The sequence below is a fragment of the Acanthisitta chloris genome, unplaced genomic scaffold (assembly GCF_000695815.1).
Source record: "Acanthisitta chloris isolate BGI_N310 unplaced genomic scaffold, ASM69581v1 scaffold9636, whole genome shotgun sequence".
Classification (NCBI taxonomy): Eukaryota; Metazoa; Chordata; class Aves; order Passeriformes; family Acanthisittidae; genus Acanthisitta; species Acanthisitta chloris.
This window is the reverse complement of record NW_008678753.1, coordinates 163,194-182,260: the sequence shown is the minus strand read 5'-3', so window position 1 is coordinate 182,260 and position 19,067 is coordinate 163,194. Positions and strand designations below refer to the sequence as shown.

General features: G+C 37.4%; 1 protein-coding gene across 1 annotated transcript; it reads left to right on the top strand.

The window, feature by feature from the left end:
• The first annotated feature begins 883 nt into the window (after positions 1-883).
• On the top strand, positions 884-18,834 carry GLTSCR1L (GLTSCR1-like). Its single transcript, XM_009077035.1, has 11 exons — positions 884-933; positions 3,745-3,793; positions 3,876-3,944; positions 8,060-9,760; positions 11,072-11,171; positions 12,417-12,511; positions 14,241-14,302; positions 14,416-14,561; positions 14,714-14,808; positions 16,248-16,350; positions 17,157-18,834. Exons 1-11 carry the CDS (start codon positions 890-892, stop codon positions 17,957-17,959), a joined length of 3,267 nt encoding a protein of 1,088 aa, XP_009075283.1. The 5' UTR covers positions 884-889; the 3' UTR covers positions 17,960-18,834.
• Positions 18,835-19,067: the final 233 nt, after the last annotated feature.

Sequence of the window (19,067 nt, the reverse complement as noted above, 5' to 3'; positions counted from 1 at the left end):
GTCAGAGTAAAGAGTGATGTAAAGAGTATTTGGTACAAGCAGCACCTGACAGAGTGGGCAGTGCATAAGAGAGTTGGTGGTTATGATACTGTGAGGCTGAAAGTTTTCTGCACCCAGTGAATGGATACTTGCCTTCAGGTTGGCTAGTGCAAATGAATTCCCTCCCCATGCGTTGTTTAAAGTACTGTCAGAAATCTGTGCTGTTAATGAGAAGTTCATTTCAGTGCACTTCTGAATATTGCTGAGAAGAAACTGGAAGTGGCTACATTGTCCCTTAGCTATTGCTAAGAAAGGTCTGTTAGAAAATAGTGTTCTTTTTAATGCTTTTTCATATCTTGGCTATAGTTTTGGTTCTAGACTCTAGCAGCACACTCATGATACTGACCTAAATTTGTTTACCTTTCCAGCTCTTCAGTATGTAGGCACTACTTTGTAACAGCCTTTGTAGGTTCTGTCGTGTTTGGTTATTCCCTCACTGGGATTAGCTTGGAATAAATTCCTAATGAAGCATTTTAATTGGAGTCATAGATTGCATTCAATGTTGATATTTTTGCTACTTTAAGTCATAGAAGTTCTGTTTAGTCAGTTTGGTTATTCGATTGTCTTTGTCTGATTTAAAATTCTAATAAAATTCCCCATAAATGGTCAAACATTGGATGGGATTCTGTATATCTTTGCATGTGTCTGAATTTGATTTTGGGGTAAATCAGCAGATGTCTTTAGAAGGTGCAGATTTATTTAAGAACTTTGCCAGTAGTAGACAACTGTCAGCTTTATAAATTGTTTAATAAAAAGTACTGAGATATTCTAAATTGGTTTTGTTGTTGAAAGCAAACTTTTGTGTGATACATATCAAATATCCATCCTTTCCCTCTTTGTTTCAGTTGTCATGGATGATGACGATGATGAATCCTGTCTCCTTGATCTTATTGGGTAAGTTTTCCATAAGCAATTATTGCATAAAGGTTGGGAGTAATAATTCTGCAAAATCATCATCTGGGAGGTGATTCTGTCTCAGTATTGTCTAAAGATGAGGTGACTTGCAAATGTAATAGGCAGACATGCTTCCCTTCCTCCACGTGGAGGTGTACAGATCACAGAGCCTTCAGTCCTGGTGTGCACTAGCTGACAGTCCACTTGCTGATATTCTTCTCAGGAGAGACTAAGGAATGAGTGTGCATGGAGGTTGGATACTCTTCTCAGCTAGTGGAATCCCAGATCAGTGTTGAAGCACATTACTAGGGATGTTGTTACCATTGCAAAGAACTATTTTTTTGATTATAAACTAAAGATCTCTTTTTTTTTTTTGAGGAGTGAAGCTTGATACATTATTAATACTATGCCTGTATTTTAAAGGGAAAAGTGAAATTATTTTTTCTAAATTACAATACTGAAATACTTAATTTCTACTAGTGATGTATATTTGCATCAAGATTTTAGAAAAAAGGAATTGCTCTCTGTACTGTTAAGTATTCACAACAAACAATTTATCAGCATTTTGCTCAAGAAACTTGTTTTTAATAAAATTGGGGATTTTAAATGCACCTGTGGGTTGGTGTGTTTTTGGGTTTGTTTTTTTTTGTGTTCCCCTCCCCCTCCCAATTCATTCCAAAACAGATTTATTTGGAGTTTTATAATTCTCTATGGGAGTCTCAAAATTAATTAGGATTACTGAAGCATGAGCAAGTTTTTTGTGGGTTGTATAAGTGACAAGTTACCTTCCTTTGGCTGCCATTTAAGAATGGATAATATAATGCATATAAAACAGAAGAAGAGAATTGAGCTTCTCATACACAAAACTTTGTTCAAACTCTGACAGAAGTTGGTCTGACATCAGTCTTGTGGTACTTGCTAAAAGATGTTTTCCAGGTCACACACGTTTTTCTTTAAGTGTAGTAAATAAATAGCCTTTTTAGGTTTCTCACGCCCTCAAATATTGTAGCAAAACCAGTGAGAGCTTTAACTTCAGAGAAACCAAAGTGCTCCCGCAGTGGCTGCTGTAGTTTGAGGGTTACTGTGTGAATACTGTAGCAAAAGCACAGTCAGTCATGGCTCACAGTTCCATTCTGTGAAGTACAGGCTACAAAGTTACTGATTGTGGCCAAGTGAAAACACTTCCTGCTTGGATCATCAAGATAATCATTGACTCCGTGGGACAATTACCTGCTCTGTCATGAGCATGAATCATGTGGATTCTGGTACAAGATCACAGGTGGTCCAGAAAATGCAGTGCTGTCTATACAGATGAGTGCTTTTGTGAAAAATTACAGTGTTCTTCCTGCTGCTGGCAGCATTATTGTCTTATCATCTAGAAGAATGGAAATCAGTTTTTTTATTCATCTGATCTTTGATTTTGGTAAGTGCCTTCTAAAATTCCTTCCTTACTAAAGACAGTATTTACGGTGATGAAGTGTTCTTAATTTTTAATTACATTTTTCACGATTCAAAGACAGTGAGTGTAATTAGTATTAAACAGCCTGGTTATTTTACTGATAAAACTCGTAAGCATGATAGAGCCCCATGGGAGATCTTAAGTTCTGTGCTCCTTAATTCTTGGAATTTAGTGTAATTTACTATAAAAATGACATTTTCTTTTTAAAATATATGTAATGCCTTCAATGTTGTAAGCATAATAATACCATAAAGTCCCTGCCAAATAGTAACACAATTTTTTGTAAACATATGAATCCAGTTTGTTATTTGAAACAAAGAGTAGAGGTGTGTTTGTGCCTTTGCAAGAGTAGTTGTAAACCTAAAAGATCTTTAACTTGTTCCTTCTTTATTTTCTAGGATGATGAAGAGAGAAGGAGACATGTTTTCAATTACTTTTTTTTACATGAGAATCTCCTGCTTCTAAAAAATGTTTCATTATTACTTGTTAATCAATAAATATGTCTTAATAAAAAAATCCACATCAGTTGATTCTCTTTGCTAGTGGACATGTTGGGAAATGGTGTTTAATTATTGCATTAAAATAATCCCATGTAACACAGCCTGTTACTGTTTTTGCTTGGTCAATATGTGCAGTTACATTACTGTATTTTTATTTATTTGAATTTCCAACACTCATTCTGTCAGGCCACATTTTTGATCTGAGTTTTATTCAGTGACAGTGCTAAATTAATGAAATATGGTGAAATTAATGATATTTAGTCAGTTATTTCTATGGTTGATTTCACTTGGAAAAGGTGCCACTGTGTGAGAGGACTGTGGCAAGCATAAGTTTTTATTAACTTATGTTAAGGGTGACAGAAAACATGTCAAAGATTGAGGTTTGTAGATACCCTATTGACTTAGACACTAGCTAAACAGCAGTTATGGTTTAGCTGTAAAGAGGTAGTACCTGCTTTGGCTCTCATGTTACTTGGTTGTAACCTTTTCTTTAGGTTTTGTACTGTGTGCTATCATAAACTACTATTTGTTTTAAGAGAGTAACATCCTCATAAAGGGAGGTAAAGTAGAATGCAACTAAAATTTTGTGGTCACCAGAGTTTGTTGCTTGAAATGCCTTGGTAAAATGGCAGAAATACTGTCAACATCTGAAAATTATGCTGATACAGAAATACAGATCCTCAGATGGTATAAACTTTCAACTTTGCATTGGATTCAGTGAAAGAAATGTTCATACTATAAACACAATTTATGTGAATACAGTGTATGGCTTAGCTAAACTAGCCTCATTAGTAGAAAGAACTTCTGAAGAGTGTTAACTTCTTTTTTTTTTTTTTTTTTTTTTCCCTGAAGAGACCCACAGGCGCTGAATTATTTTCTACATGGACCTAGTAGTAAATCTGTAAGTAGCATTGCTGTGTATTAGACATAGTTAAACTTCACTAAGTATATTATTTCTAAACATGATTTTTGTCTTTTATCAGAGCAATGAAGACTTGACTAACGCAGAATATTCTGTAGCCAACTCGAATTCAATTTTCGCCAACTCCAATGTAAGTGCTCAGGGCATAAGTTATATTTGTGTTGAGATTTCATGCTTCTGTATGGCTTTACTTGGCTTTTATAAAACTTGGTCAAGTAGATGTGGGTTTTGACCTTTTTCAGATGAAAGTTCTGAATGCTGCCATAGAACCACCTTGTGCTGTTAGTATTTTAAGTATTTTAGTGGGGAATTAGTTGAAAAATACTGCACTGTTGGGATGTGTTTTGCAAATATATAAACCAGCTTGCTGGGCAGTGAAAATGCTCTCCAGTGTAACTCTCTCCAGTAAACTGGACTTGCAACTTCAGTGATTGTATATGTAGTAGTGCTCAAATGTAGATCTTAAAAGACAGTAATTTGTACGTTTCCTGTGTTTGTTAGGGTGGCTTTTTGTTTCTTGTTTCAAGTAGAATCTGAGCTGGCAATTTTTTTGAATTAATGAATTTCTTTATTTTTTATGTAATTTTTTCCCTTTATCTGGAATAACTGGCTTGGGATGTTTCCTTCCTGTAGCTTCAGTGTTATGGAAGTCACTTTAAATTCATTAGGTGTTGCAATGAGTCTTCAGTGTTCTTTCTTGCCAGGAGTGTATTACAGCTCTGGTCCAAGTGCCACAGTGAGGTTGTGGAATCCCAATCCTTGGTGATAAAGTTAAGGCTGATCTGTTCTAGTGTTGGTGGTAGTCCTGCTTTGAGTAGAAGGTTGGACTGGATGACGGAGATCCCTTCTGACTTGTGTTTCTTTGATTTCATTGGTGTATTTAAAAAAAACCAACCCTGAATTCTTAATCCCACAATCAAGTTATTTGAATACATAGAGTAGGATTTTCTTAGTGATTCCTCTTTCTATTGTACTGTTATCTCAATTCTTGCCTGTTTGTCCTGTGTTTCTAACAGATACATGGATATACTTGTAGGTATTCAGGGGCCTTAAATAAGTGGTGAAAATAAGATCTAAAAACTGTTTATCTCTGTGTGGAGAACTAGTGACTTCCCTCTAGGCACATTAATGTGAAGTGTGTCCTTCCCCTTTCAAGAACATTATTAGGCATTGTAGAAGAAGCATACATTGAGTGACAGCTCTTTCTCCAGAGAAGCTGGTTGAGGTAATGCTGGGGGAGTGGGGTACCACCAGTAATAGGATGTGCCCAGTTTTCAGCCGATTGGAAGTGGTGGTTTCACCTTGGTACCATGTTAGCCATTAGCACACAGCATCTTCCTGTACCCAACATTGGCAGAGGTACGTTTGAGGACTCAGCATGTGAAAACTGAGGTTTGGGTAAGAAAAGTGACTTAGGACATGCATTTGTCATAGCCTAGACTTCTTAGTTGTTCTTTGTAGACATTCTTCTGATAAGAAGAGTAGGTTGACAGGAGTTTGGTGTTTCTGGTGTATTTTCAGAAAGTGAGTGTTTGAGAGGGAGTGGAAGATTCTGGACAAGGTGGGTTTGTTGCAAAGGGAGTAGCAGTTGGAAGAAACAAAAATACTTGGTGAAAGCCAAGAGCTTTCTGGTATGTGAGATTGGAGGGGTAGGTAATCTTGAAGGCAGATGGTCAGAGAAGAGAGCATTTCTAATGTAGATTCCTAGGATGAAGTACTGCATTTTCATTCTCAGCACTTGTTCCTCTTGTGCTCTGTCTTCATAATGAATACTAATGCCATCTTCTCTTCCCTCCCTCCTGTGAGAGGCCTGTGCTGACCTATGTGAAGAACAACTTGATTACATGTTCTTATAGTGCATTGTGAAGGAACAAGTGTTATTTAAAATATAAATGTAAACAGATGGTTTCACAGTCCCTGCTTATGAGATACCTGAAAAATTAAAGGCTTCTGAGTTTTTTGTCATTAAAGTTTTTGCAGATACTGAAAGTTGTCTTTGTATGTATTCAGAATTGGTACCATGTAGTAGGATTGACTGTCTTGATGCCTGTCTCATGCCTTTCAGTGGCAGAGTTTACAAATTCACTGTCAAGGGTTCAGTACCTCAGTGGGTAAGTGTGCTCAGCCAACACCTAACACAAGCAAGATTAAGTTCCTGCTGGAACAAGAAAGCACTGTCTACTCTTTCTACTCCCTTACACTACCCCTACTCCCAGCCCCCTAACCTCCTCCCCTGCCAAGCTGAATGATTACATACCACCTCTGCTGAGTCCAGACTGGTTTCCTGTGGCAGTTGTCAGTTGTCAGTCTCTGTCACAACCGTCATGAGAGCCATTGCCCTGTTACCTGAGTTGTACTGGGTAACTGATTTCAGTGTCCTATTACACTATAGTAGGACAGCATAAGAGAACAGGATATTCATGGAGCCAGTGAGAATAAGACTCTTGTGGGTAGAGCAGATTCATGAAGTTGCAGAGTTGTTAGTTTCTTGTTGAAATTAGTATGGTGTTCTGCATGGCTATTTTGAATTTGGGCACCAGTGGTTCAGATTCTAACTTGTAAGGTCCCTCATTCCAGTTTATGCACATAAAGTTGTTTTTGGATGTTAAACAGTCCTGAGAGCAGATAATGAAACTTGAGATTCTTTATTCCAGTGGAAGAGTTTCAAGCTGTTAATCTTGATTGCATGTAATACTATTTTTGTTGGTAGCAGTAATAGTTACTACTGACTGGAATAGAATTAACTGCATTGAAGTTAGACAGTCGTAAAAGATTTCAGGTTGGTCATTGTCCTTGGAGACAAGTTACAGATGGAATGGGGAATTCTCCTCAAGAACCTGGTGGTTATACCTCCTAATAATGCCCTACTTAGTGATTCCTTTTTGCTCTGCCCAATGCTAGGTAGCTGGGTACAGCTGAGAACCTGATTTGTAGCTTTAGGTGTTCCTGTGGTACAGACATTGAGACATTTAAGCACTAGTTTAATTGTTTAAGTCCTCTGTTAACGTAAATGTAAAAAAGCTTATTGTGGTTTTATCATTGTATTTTGAAAATATTTTGATTAATTTTAAGAACAAGCTCTTAATATCGTAAAACATGGCCAGAGTTTCATGAGATACACAGGCTGTCTCAGATACAGACTGGGGTAAAATTCTGAGTTCTTGGGGAACTGAAGTTAGGGTGGGGACATTATTGCATGTGATAATTATGGCTTGCAGCATCTTCACGCTGTTTGCATGAGATGAAAACAAGTGTCTGTGACCTGCAAGGAATGAAGACGTAGTATATGAATGTGACTGATAATTGCACACCCACAGTTTGCATTTATCCTGACCTGAAATGAAACTGGATGATGTTTTTGAATAGCTGAGATATGATTATGCAATTTATAAAGTGTACTCTGTCTAAATTAGAACTACTGCAAGTATCATTATGCATATAAATTTGTCATTCCACCTGCAGAAACCTGATACTTGTGTCATCCAGAGTTTCTGGGCAAAATTTTGTTTTAGGAAAATCTTTTTGACAGCAGGCCAGAGGAAACAGGTTCTGATTTTCCATATCGCAGTATTTATGGATGTAGATGTGGAGGGTTTTTTCATTAAAGGTGCCACTTAATATTTTCAGGATTTTCAGTGTTCTCAGTAATTTTTTTTTTAGCATAAACCACAAAGTCTGTAGCATTTCTTTTCTTACTGCTTTTAAACAAAGAGCTAGCATAATTCCTTTACACTGGGTGATTGTAGAATGCTCGTAGGATTTTGGAGATGGATCTCATTTGATAGAAGTCGGTGAAAGAGCAGCTTTTTCCTGCCCTTTCCCTGCTACTACAGTTGCTACTGAAGCCCTTCCCCAAACTGAATTACAGTGGAGGTGTTTTCACTCCTCCTTTCTTTTATCCTTTTGTCTGCACAGTGCTCAGCTTGAGTAAGGGAAAATGGTACTTAAAGAGCCATTCACATCCTCTGGAAACAGTGCAGCTGCAGAGCTAAGTGCTGAGGAATTGGGAGGTTTGAGAAGGGAAAGGAGAATAGTGTCTCCAGCAGTCTGAGGGCAGGAGTGGGATGTCAGTGACATACATGTTTGTGCTGGCCCAGTGTATGGGATGAATGTTGCCTTATACATGCTGTAGGAAGAGTATAATTTTGTGTGAAGAGTTTGCTTGCATGAAAAAAAAGCTTCATGAGGAAACAAGGTGAATATTGGAACTTCTGAAAATGGTTTGTTTCTTGTTTTGCTTTTCAGAACACTGATCCCAAGTCATCTGTAAAAGGTGTAAGCAGTCAGCTTGGAGAGGGGCCTAGTGATGGACTGCAGCTGTCCAGTAGCCTTCAGTTTCTTGAAGATGAACTTGTGTCTTCTCCTTTACCTGATCTTACTGAGGATCAGCCTTTTGATATTCTTCAGAAGTCCTTGCAGGAGGCCAATATTACTGAACAGACTTTGGCAGAAGAGGCATATTTGGATGCCAGTGTAGGTTCTAGCCAACAGTTTGCACAAGCTCAGCTTCATCCTTCTTCATCAGCATCCTTTACTCAGGCTTCTAATGTTTCTAATTACTCAGGTCAGACGTTGCAACCTATAGGAGTTACTCAAGTGGTACAGCAACCTGTTGGAGCATCTTTTGCAAGCAATACAGTTGGTGTGCAACATGGCTTTATGCAACATGTCGGAATTAGTGTTCCCAGCCAGCATTTGCCTAATAGCAGCCAGATTAGTGGTTCTGGGCAGATACAGCTAATTGGTTCATTTAGTAATCAACCTTCCATGATGACCATTAATAACCTTGATGGATCTCAGATCATACTGAAAGGCAATGGTCAGCAAACACCTGCAAACATGAGTAGTGGCCTCTTGGTTCATAGACAGACTCCAAATGGTAACTCGCTATTTAGTAACTCAAATTCCAGTCCAGTAGCACAACCTGTAACTGTTCCATTTAACAGCACAAATTTTCAGACTTCGTTGCCTGTCCATAATATCATCATTCAAAGGGGTTTGGCACCAAACTCTAACAAAGTTCCTATTAATATCCAACCAAAGCCTATCCAGATGGGTCAGCAGACTGCTTACAATGTGAATAACTTGGGAATACAGCAACATCATGTACAGCAAGGGATTCCGTTTGCTTCTGCAAACTCACCTCAAAGTTCAGTAGTTGGTCCTCATATGTCTGTTAATATTGTTAATCAACAAAATACAAGAAAATCAGTTACACCTCAGACAGTTAGCAATGCTGGAGGTAGTATTGTTATCCATTCTCCTATGGGACAGACTCATGCACCTCAAAACCAATTTCTCATACCTACAAGTTTGTCTGTTAATTCTAATTCAGTTCATCATGTCCAGGCCATAAATGGACAACTTCTTCAAACTCAGCCTTCCCAGCTGGTTCCTGGCCAAGTGTCTGCTGAGCATGTAATGCTCAACAGGAACTCTACAAACATGCTAAGAGCCAACCAGTCGTATTCAGGACAGATGCTGAATAATCAGAACACAGCTGTTCAGCTTGTTTCCGGCCAGACATTCACAGCTCCTGGAAACCAAGTTATAGTAAATCATGGAACTTCACAGATTGTTGGTGGACAGGTGCCACTGCAGCAGGCGTCACCAACAGTGTTGCATTTGTCACCCAGTCAAGCTAATGTTTCTCAAGGTAGATCGAGTTTTACTACGATGTCGCCTGGGCAGTCTACAGTCTCAAACATGTCAGCTTCTAATCGATTTGCTGTTGCAAGTTCTTCTGGTTCAGTACATCCTAGCTTGGGACCATCAGTTCAGTCTGTTGCACCAGGAGGAAACTTTACAGGAGATCAGCTCATACAGAACAGAACTCAAGTTCCTGTCAGTGCATCACATCGTCTTCCAGCATCCTCTTCCAAATCTGTCAGCACCTTCAGTCACACGTCAGTCGGAGTAACGCAACAACAGTTTGCCTTCAGTCAGGTAGGAAAGCTGCTTGAGAATGTAGTCAAAGAAATGCTCCTAAGCTGGGCTAAAATTGGGTTAGCAAAGTTTAAAGTTACTATTAATACAGAGAATCTTATTTTGCTGGTTTGTATTGTTAACAAATACTGTGGGACTGCTGAAAATTACTGTCACCCAGAGACATAATTCCACTCGATGCTTCCTGAATCTGTCACCAAGTGAGTGACTGTCACTTTCATTAATTCAAATTATTTTGTTGGTGATTTATAGTAATATTTTCAGAACCACTTAGCACTGATCTATTTCTGCTCCTGTTTAAAGGAATAGACATTGTAAGGTTATACCGTATGTGCAGTATGTTCAACTCAAATTTGTCTGTTTTCATGAGTAAACTTTAAAACTGTCAGAAGTTAAAAAAAAAGTTCCAAAGTGAACTGCCAATATTTAACTCAGTGACTTCTCACACAATGAGCAACAAACTATTCCACTTCTGTGCTTTCTTTTTTTTTCCCTTTTGTTTTTTTTCCCTTGGTCGTTTAAAAACACTGGTGACTGTCTAAGAATTCATTTGCACTAATTATCTTAGATCTTTTCTCTTTTTTTCCTAAAGTCTAAGGGAATTTTTTTTAACCAAGACCAAAATTTGCAATGAAATAATATCTTGGAAAATAATCTGTATTTAGAAGATAAGGATGAACATGTTGTAGAGCCACATTTGTAGTCTTTGCCAAAACTGCTAGTGCAGGTTGTAACATTTGTTTGCAGATGAGTAGTTTGAGGCTTGTCTGACTTTCTCTTCGTGTGTCTGCATCTCCCTGTTTGTAGGATATGTGCTGGGTCAGTGAGTTTCAGCAGTTATAAAAGCATAATATTACTCTAGAAGATAATTTTGTTGACATTTCAGAGCTGAAAATGAGAACTACAGAGAACAAATGCCACTGTTTGCCAGAATCTTTTTAGTTTGTTTGTACTTGCTTTGTAAACATTGTACTGTTATGGTAAACCATGTATCATTTAGCTGCTGATCAGTGCACAGTGTGTTCACTCTGTGGTTTTTTTGTTGTGAAAGCAACTTAAGTCATCTTGCAGTTTTGGGACTCTCTAAAGCTGAGCTTTCTGAGCTCTCTCTGATTTACTTTTTAAAGTTCTTGAACTCAGAGGAATTCAGATCTCTGAAATTTCAGCACTGATGAGTTTGAGCTTAAATAAGAATACGTAGAGCTGAATTTTAGATTCTTTCCCCCTCTGTTTCTGAAAGATTTCAGTTAATATTCCACTGGGAGTTACTAATTAATTAATGTATTTATTTATTTAATGTATGTGGCACAGAAGAAGCCTGTGAACCAGACATCACCAGTTTCTGCATTGAAGACCCAGGATAATTTGAGACAGCCTCAGCTAACAAATCTTCTGAGCAACACGCTATCAGGTCAACTAAGGTCTTTTTAACATAATTTTCTTAATTTTCTCCAGCAACAGAAATTGATGGTTCTTCAGTTTCTCAGACTTATATTGATGGCTCATGCTGACAGGGTCCTAAAGGTTGTTTCAATTTTATTTTTAGAAGAATGCAAACTATTTTTTTCAGTATTGAATATGTGCTTTGATTTTTCCCAGTAATGGCGCTTCATTTTCTAGAGTGAAAAGTTTAATCTCCACAATAAGAAATTATTTCCCCCTTCTATAAAATTCCAAATGTCTATAAAATCCAAATCCTCTTTCATTTTTCTTCTTTTTTTTTTTTTCAGCTTAGGAGAATAAAAATAAGTAATTTTAAAAACACAGATATCTGCTAAAATTCTATAAAATTTTTAATTCTCTGTTGTGATGTCTAGTTCAGATACAGAGGGAAGAAAAATATTGATTACAAGGTTGTGTGCAGGCTGACATTGCTCACTTTGTTTTTGAATGTGTCACTTTCAGTTAGAATAGTAAATGCATTGTTCATGGCAAGCCCAAATACTGGGCTTTTCAAGCAGCTCCATGCTACTTAAAGAACAAAACCAATATTCAAAGCAAACAGAAAAATGCAGTAACCTTCCTGCTCTCTTTGTACATAAGTAACCCTTTTGACTAAGGTACTATAGTCTACCTGCCTTTTTTTCCCTCTTGTGTACTGTTTTATGTGCAGGCTGTAGAGGCAATTTTTTACAATCAGCACATTAAAAAAAAAACCCCAAATAAATTCTTGTTTGTGTTTGTTGTAACTTAGCATGACTGATAACAAGCTGTTTGGATTATGGAGCAAGGCAATTAGAGAAAGTCTGCCTGTTTAGAAAATCTAGGGGGAAAAAGATTACGCTTTGTAAATGCTTTCAGGAGCTCTAGAAAACTTGGGTTTATATGCTAGAGGGAGGGTTAGTATTGAAAAACTCAAGAAAATGGTACCATATGAATTTCAGTAAATTGTTTGGACACTAAAGGTATTTGAATTTCTTCTTACATTGCAGTGCTCTGGTAGGAGGTGATTTATATCAGAAGAGTTTTGTAGGTTGCAGCACAAAAGTCCTGTTTCATTTTTATGAGCTGGTTTCTTCACAGGATAGTTGTACAAATGCTTTCAAGCATGTAAGACCTATTTTTGCTAAAAGCTCAAGTAAAATGATCAGGGTAGGTATGTGAAATTATTCTCTTCTTGCTTAGGATGACAGAGTCTTTTTAACTTTTTTTATAGGACAGGACTCTGGAGGAAAAATACAGCAATCTCTAGGAACAGCACAGCCTCAAGATAAAGTCATAGGATCATCATCAGTTCAACAGAGTGTACAGGTAGAGAATATTTTTGTTTGTATGTTTTCCTGTCTGTCCTGGGTTTGTCTGGGATAGATTTTATTTTGTTTTTAGTAGCTGGTACAGTGCTGTGTTTTGGATTCAGGATGAGAATGATGTTGATAACACACTGATGTTTTGGTTATTGCTGAGCACTGCTTACTCTGTGGGTCCAGGACTCTGCAGTGTCTCATACTGTGCCAGTGAGTAGGTGCACAAGAAGCTGGGAGGCAACAGAGCCAAGGCAGCTGATCCAAACTAGCTGAAGTGATATTCCATACTATAGAACATTACATTCAGTATATAAATGGGGGAATTGGCTGTGAGCTACCAATTGCTGCTTGGGAGTGGGGTGGGTGTTGGTGGGAGGGTGCTGAGCAATTGTAATGTGCATCACATGTTTCTCTTGGGTTTATTTCCCCTCTCTTTCTCTTTTTCATCGCAATTTTATAATTATTATTATTACTGTATTATTTTGTTTCCATTAGTAAACTGTTCTTCTCTCAACTCACAAGGTTTACTTTTTTTCCCAGTTCTCCTCCCCTCTGGGGTACAGAGCAAACAAGCTAGGAATCGTTGCAGGGGGTTTTATTTTGGGTTTTTGCAGTCACTCAAACTTGACAAATTCAACCTTGACGTAATTAATGTTGAGTATTTTGCAAATTGATATACTCAGTGCTTCTTTGAGATTTAATTCAGTAAGTGGAGTCTGACTGTACTGTTCCCTGAAGATAATTTTGTATGACCTAGCAGTTTCTCATTGTGTTGGCCTTACTCATCATTACTTCCTGTAAACTTATAATTATTTGTAAATTCTGCTATTCTCTAGCTGATTGGGAGAGAGTACTTTCTGGGAAGTAGCAGAAAAATTTCACCTGATCTTTGTCTGTTTTATTGTTTACTACATAGTTGCCTTTTTTTTTACCACCAAAAGTTTTCCTGTTTATGGCAACTACATACAAAAACACTATGGTCCAGGGTATGGGACTACAAGGGGAGGTGAACTTTATTGGGCAATTTTTGTTCCTTGCTGTAAACCAGAGACTCTGATCCAGAATAGCTTCTTTGGGAGAATATTTGCATTGCAGTAACAGCTCTCATACAGTAGGAAAATCAGTCTTTATCCACTCAGAGAGCCTCACATCTTAGAACAGTGTTCCTGTGAAAGGTCTTGGCTTCCTAAGTGCCAGAGGAAAGGAGAAAATGAGTTAGACCTCCACCTGATGGGTGTATCTGTAGTATTGACACTGAAACTGAATTCCTAGCTAGACTTTTGCTCCCAACCTAGCTACCATGGCTTTTGAGAATTTAAGTATGCAACCTTAGCCTGCTTTCCTCACAGATACTCTAATCCATCAATATTGGGCAAGATGACATCAGCTGAGAAATGCAAGGACAGTTCATGAGAGCAGATTTCTTTGGGAAGCTTCTAGTTGTACCTTTCCTTCTTTTCACCTGCTAAATTTGATAATCTCTTTCCTAGTGAAGCATGTGTATGCAATCCAGTGGAATTTGCCTACAAACAACATTTCAGACCTTTGGTTCATGTGTCTTCCCTGTTTCATTAATACGGTGACCTTCGAAAATAGGAGATAGTTGGAAGTATTTATACATATGTGGCGGTTACAGTTAGTGCTGGTGATGCCCTTAATTGGCAGCAATAAGTGCTGAAACTTAGGCTTTGCAAAGGAGGGGATATATTTTAATTTGTCTTTTATTTTGAAATTAGGTGGATGGTCATTTAGTTGGACAGAAAAGGCCTGCTGCTAAACAGTTAACTAAAGGAGCTTTGTAAGTCATTCTTCTTTTGTAATTTTTGCAGAAACCTTATTTTTTAGTCTTTGTCAATGTAAAAATTCCTGTTACAGTATGTGTTAATTATGTATCATTAATTTTCATTGTAGTATTCTACAACAATTGCAGAAGGATCAGGTACATGCTGTGACACCAGATAAAAGTCGGTTTAGATCATTAAATGATGCAGTTCAGAGACTCCTTTCATACCATGTGTGCCAGGGATCACTGCCAACAGCGGAAGACTTAAGAAAAGGTAAATTTCTTTTTAAAAACTGGCATTAAGTTTGTAATCAGTGTATGGAGAGAGTTTTTCATGTAAGTTAGAGCAGTAAGAAAAGGAACGTTTTGAAATTTGCGCAGATTACTGAAGAACAGTGTTTGAAAGTATACTGTTTGTCTTTCTAGTGGACAATGAATTTGAATCTGTAGCTACACAGCTTCTGAAGAGGACACAGGCTATGCTGAACAAATACAGATGTTTGCTTATAGAAGATGCAATGGTAAGTATAACCCAAGTACATTTTGTGTCTGTTGGATGTGATTTAGTTTGTTAAAAAAATGCACCACAGGAAGGTGAGAACTAGTATTACAATTCATTCTGTTAATACTATTTATCACCTTACAAAGGTGATAAATACATACATGAAGGTTTTAGAGATGTATGTATAGCCAATGTACTTACTAGTGCACCAGCAAGCTCTGTGGCTGACCTGCTTTTTGCAGTCTATGCACATCTTAAAGTCAGTGAATTGAGTTTGTATTTCACATACTGTCTAAGCAAGGCTGCTGGTAACTGATAAGTTCCATAGAGATCGAAGGCACATGAACTTCTGCTCTCTACTTCTCCATGGCTCTTGCAGTGAACAGGCTGCCATAGTCAGGAAGGTGGTTTCTATGTATTTCTGAGGCTGGTGGAGCCTGAAACAATGTTGAAAATGTCCATTCAGAGGCCTCTAGCCATGTTATAATTGGAGCCAAATCATACTGCGATTTAGGAAATCATTATCTATGGAACCTCATATTTTCATCAGAAATGCTTTTTATTTAAGTACTTTCACAATCCCAGGTATGGGATAAAATTAAACTGGCAAAGTTACTTCAAGAATATGTTTTACAAGGACCAGGAAATGTCATTGTGGCTTCAGACATGCTTGTTTTCAAGCCTGGAAAAGTTTTGAATTTGAGTGTAATAAACATTTACATCACTCTGCTTTAGAGACAGGAATAATCTAGGTGTGATATGGTTTTGAAATCTGGCAGTCACAAAAAAAAAAGATCCTAACCATCAAGTATTCGCAAGTAATTGCAGGTGCAGAGAGGGGAAGGAGATTGAAATTTGTTCTTTTAACATCTGGTATGTCGTGTGGCAAATTCCATTCAGTAATTTAGAAAGGGTTATTTCACACAGTGAGTGTTCAGGTTTGAAATGAGTTGCCTATGTTGTGACTTGGTGCAGTGAACTTACTTCCATGATGGATGGATCCAGCTGGCTTGAAGTTATTGTCAGCAAAATGCAACTCAGCACCAGCTAGTTACAGGGATGGGAGAGAAGTGCAGGGTGGTGTCATTGCAAGATCTTTGCTGGTTTTCTCTCTAAAAGAGAAAGATACTGTATGATGTAAAAAATTGTATACAGTAGTAAATGTACTCAGTTCTGAAAATGTACAGTTCTTAAAATTGGAATAGTAATTCCCTGTCTTAAAAACTTTACCAAACAAAATTTACCATAAAATGTGAGTAGTATTTTAAGGTAGAGTTTTAGTGGTGGTTGGATTAGAGTCTAGATTGTTAAATTGTGATCATTCCTCACAAATACCTAATGAAAGACTTTTCTTTTTCTCTTAAGAGTAACTAAGTTATAAAGGTTTTGATTTGGTACCAACATAGGAGTCACAACAGAGATTTATGTTGTTGGTTTTTTTCTGTCCTTTTCCTGCAGCGGATAAATCCCTCGGCAGAAATGGTCATGATTGATAGGATGTTTAACCAGGAAGAAAGGGCATCTTTGACCCGGGATAAGCGTCTTGCACTTGTGGATCCTGGTAAGTAATGCTTAACTTCTAAATTAAGTGTGGAGTGTTTAAAAATAGTTGTGACCACAGTGAGGCACTGATTGCTAGGGATTCCAGTAATCAAAATACTGATTAGGCAGTTAGAAACTAACATTTTATAACTCCAACATTCAACAATCTACAGAAACTGTAAGGTTGAAATAGTTATTTTGTGGAAAAAGTACATTTGGCCTTTTTGGCAGAGAGAAATTTCTGAGTTTCTTATGACAATAGTCATGACTTCTGCATGGCCTCAGTTCTAGCAGGAAAGAGTCTGTGAATTTGCTTGCCAGCCAGAAAGAACACCACTGCATGAATCATGAATACTCCTGTTCATCTTAATGAAGTGTTGCTTTTGGAGTGTCGTGGCCACTTAAATGAACACATTTTTAACCAGAATGTTGCTGAATGTAGCAACTAGAATGTTGCTGAATGTAGCAACTCTTACTGTGTAAGATAACAGCTACTATTTGTTTAAAGGTTCTGCGTATGTTAAAAGATATTCACAGTATGTATTGGCAGAAGTATCAGTCTTCCAGAGACCATGTCTGCATATTTGGAATGCTGGGCAGTGCCCTTAATCTGGTTTTACAGTGTACATATGTGGGTAGTGTGCTGATTAATTTAGTGATAATCTCCTGTACTGTATGCAGCAGAACACTTAAGCATATGAGCATCTCTTAAAGACACAAATCTGTAGGCTGTGGATGTTATTTTAGTACTCAGAAACTGTGTTGGAGTGTCAGTTATTTTGATCTGTAGGTAATTTAAGTAAAATGTTGCTCTTTAATTTTCAGATGGTTATCAGGCCGATTTTTGTTGTTCTGCCAAACAATTTGATAAAATAGCTGAAGAAGCACAGTCCAGCAAAAGTGACCATCAGTCTAGCAAAACATTACCTTCTCGAAGTCAGACTACCAAAACCCAAGCCAGAGACCGACCAAAATCCAGCTCAGCAGAGTCCACAGCTCACAGTAAACTTCCTCTAGTGCCTAACAACGTTCTGACACCGCAAGAAGGAATAGCTTCTACTAAAAAATCTGAGAGCCTCACTAAAGCTTTAAAGTTTGAAAAGGCTAATTGTTCTTCTGAGAACCAATACGTGGCCCTTTCTGAAGAAAGGATGACTGGGAAAGATCTTGCCAAGTCCACTGAGAATTCTTCGAGTTCTGAAGACTTGTCAAAAACTGTGTCAAGAAGCAGTCATGGGACACATAATAAAATAGCAAGAAACACTGTTCAGTCTTTCTCAAAGGTAACGTGTAATAATTCTCTTCAAGACAAAACTCTGAGGAGCTCTCCAAAGAATGAGGTTTTGCATCCTGATAACAGGAAAGGCTCTGGTGAACCCCAGCAAGACTTACTGCTCAGTAAGAGTTTAGAAACTACGTTTAAAAACATCTTGGAACTTAAGAAAGCTGGGAGACAGCCACAAAACGAGGCGGCAAGTAGCGGCTCGGTTGAATTAGAATTTCCTAGTTTTTCACCTATTGCTTCACAAGAAAACTGCCTGGAAAAATTTATTCCAGACCACAGTGAAAGTGTTGTAGAAACTGACTCTATTTTAGAAGCAGCTGTAAATAGTATCTTAGAGTGTTAATAGTTACAGTACCATGGACAAGTTATGTTTCTCTTAGCAGAAGCAAATGTGAATGACACCACAAGTACAGCCTGACATGCGTTTAAGGTTAACCTTTCTGAACTAGATTCTGTTCTGTGTTTGAGAGCAATACTCATTGTGGTTACAGTGAGATATCCAAGTAAAGTTAATCCTTGTTAGAATGCAGTCTGTTAGGGCCTTACTATTTCAAGTATTATTATGAAAGTGGTTTTGATAATTGAGCAGTACTGCAACATAACGAGGTTGCAGGTTGTTAGGCCCTATACAATATGGTAATATACTGACAATCACAGTCATTTGAAAGGATATATTTATTAAGAAAATGTTTTTAAAGAGTGATGGAAGCAACAATTCTCCCCTATCCTTCTCTTCCACAGCTCATCAAATTTTTAGTTTTTCTGGAAAACCTACTGTACCTCTATTCAGAAGTGATTATTTGCTTTGTTAATGAATCTGTATTCTAGGATTCTTAAGTTGGAAGGAAATCATCAGTGTGTTTACAAGGCTTCATAATTTAAACTTTTAAGTGCTTTTCTATTGCTTTCTGAGCAGAAACTAGTACTTGATGATATATTTGTAGTGGGTAACTTTAGTCTGTGGGATGATATTATATGATCTTAGTCACAGTGGCATGATATGAAGTAATAAATGCTTGACTAAGGAAGGTAGAATGGAAGCCAGTAAATGGCAAAGTGTACAGGATGAGGCCATGATAGAGCCATGAATTTATATATATAATACATATATATGTTAACTCTTGAGGAAAAGATTTTGCATTTTATAATTGGATGTAGTCAGCCTTGAGTCTTTCTGAAGTGATATAAATGTTTTTTTTATTTGTTGTTTGTTTTTTTTTAGACCAAGTGTCAAAAGCACTTTTATTTGAAAACTGTATTTGTAGCTTATATTTTAAGAGGACATTAGCCTTACTCTGATTAAATTTAAAGGCCAGTGTTTATTTTTGATTTTACTTTTTTTCTGTCAGAGAATGTTCAGTCATCCACCGTAGCAGTCATAATTATCAAGATATGTACAGACCAAAGTTGATCAGCAATCCCATTGTTTAAACATATCAAAAAGTGTGTAA

Excerpts from the sequence above, each read along its gene's own strand:
- GLTSCR1L (XM_009077035.1), top strand. The coding sequence starts at position 890 with ATGGATGATGACGATGATGAATCCTGTCTCCTTGATCTTATTGG. Across the intron at positions 9,761-11,071 it reads AACAGTTTGCCTTCAGTCAG|AAGAAGCCTGTGAACCAGAC; the intron begins GTAGGAAAGCTG and ends TATGTGGCACAG. Across the intron at positions 14,809-16,247 it reads TGCTTATAGAAGATGCAATG|CGGATAAATCCCTCGGCAGA; the intron begins GTAAGTATAACC and ends CTTTTCCTGCAG.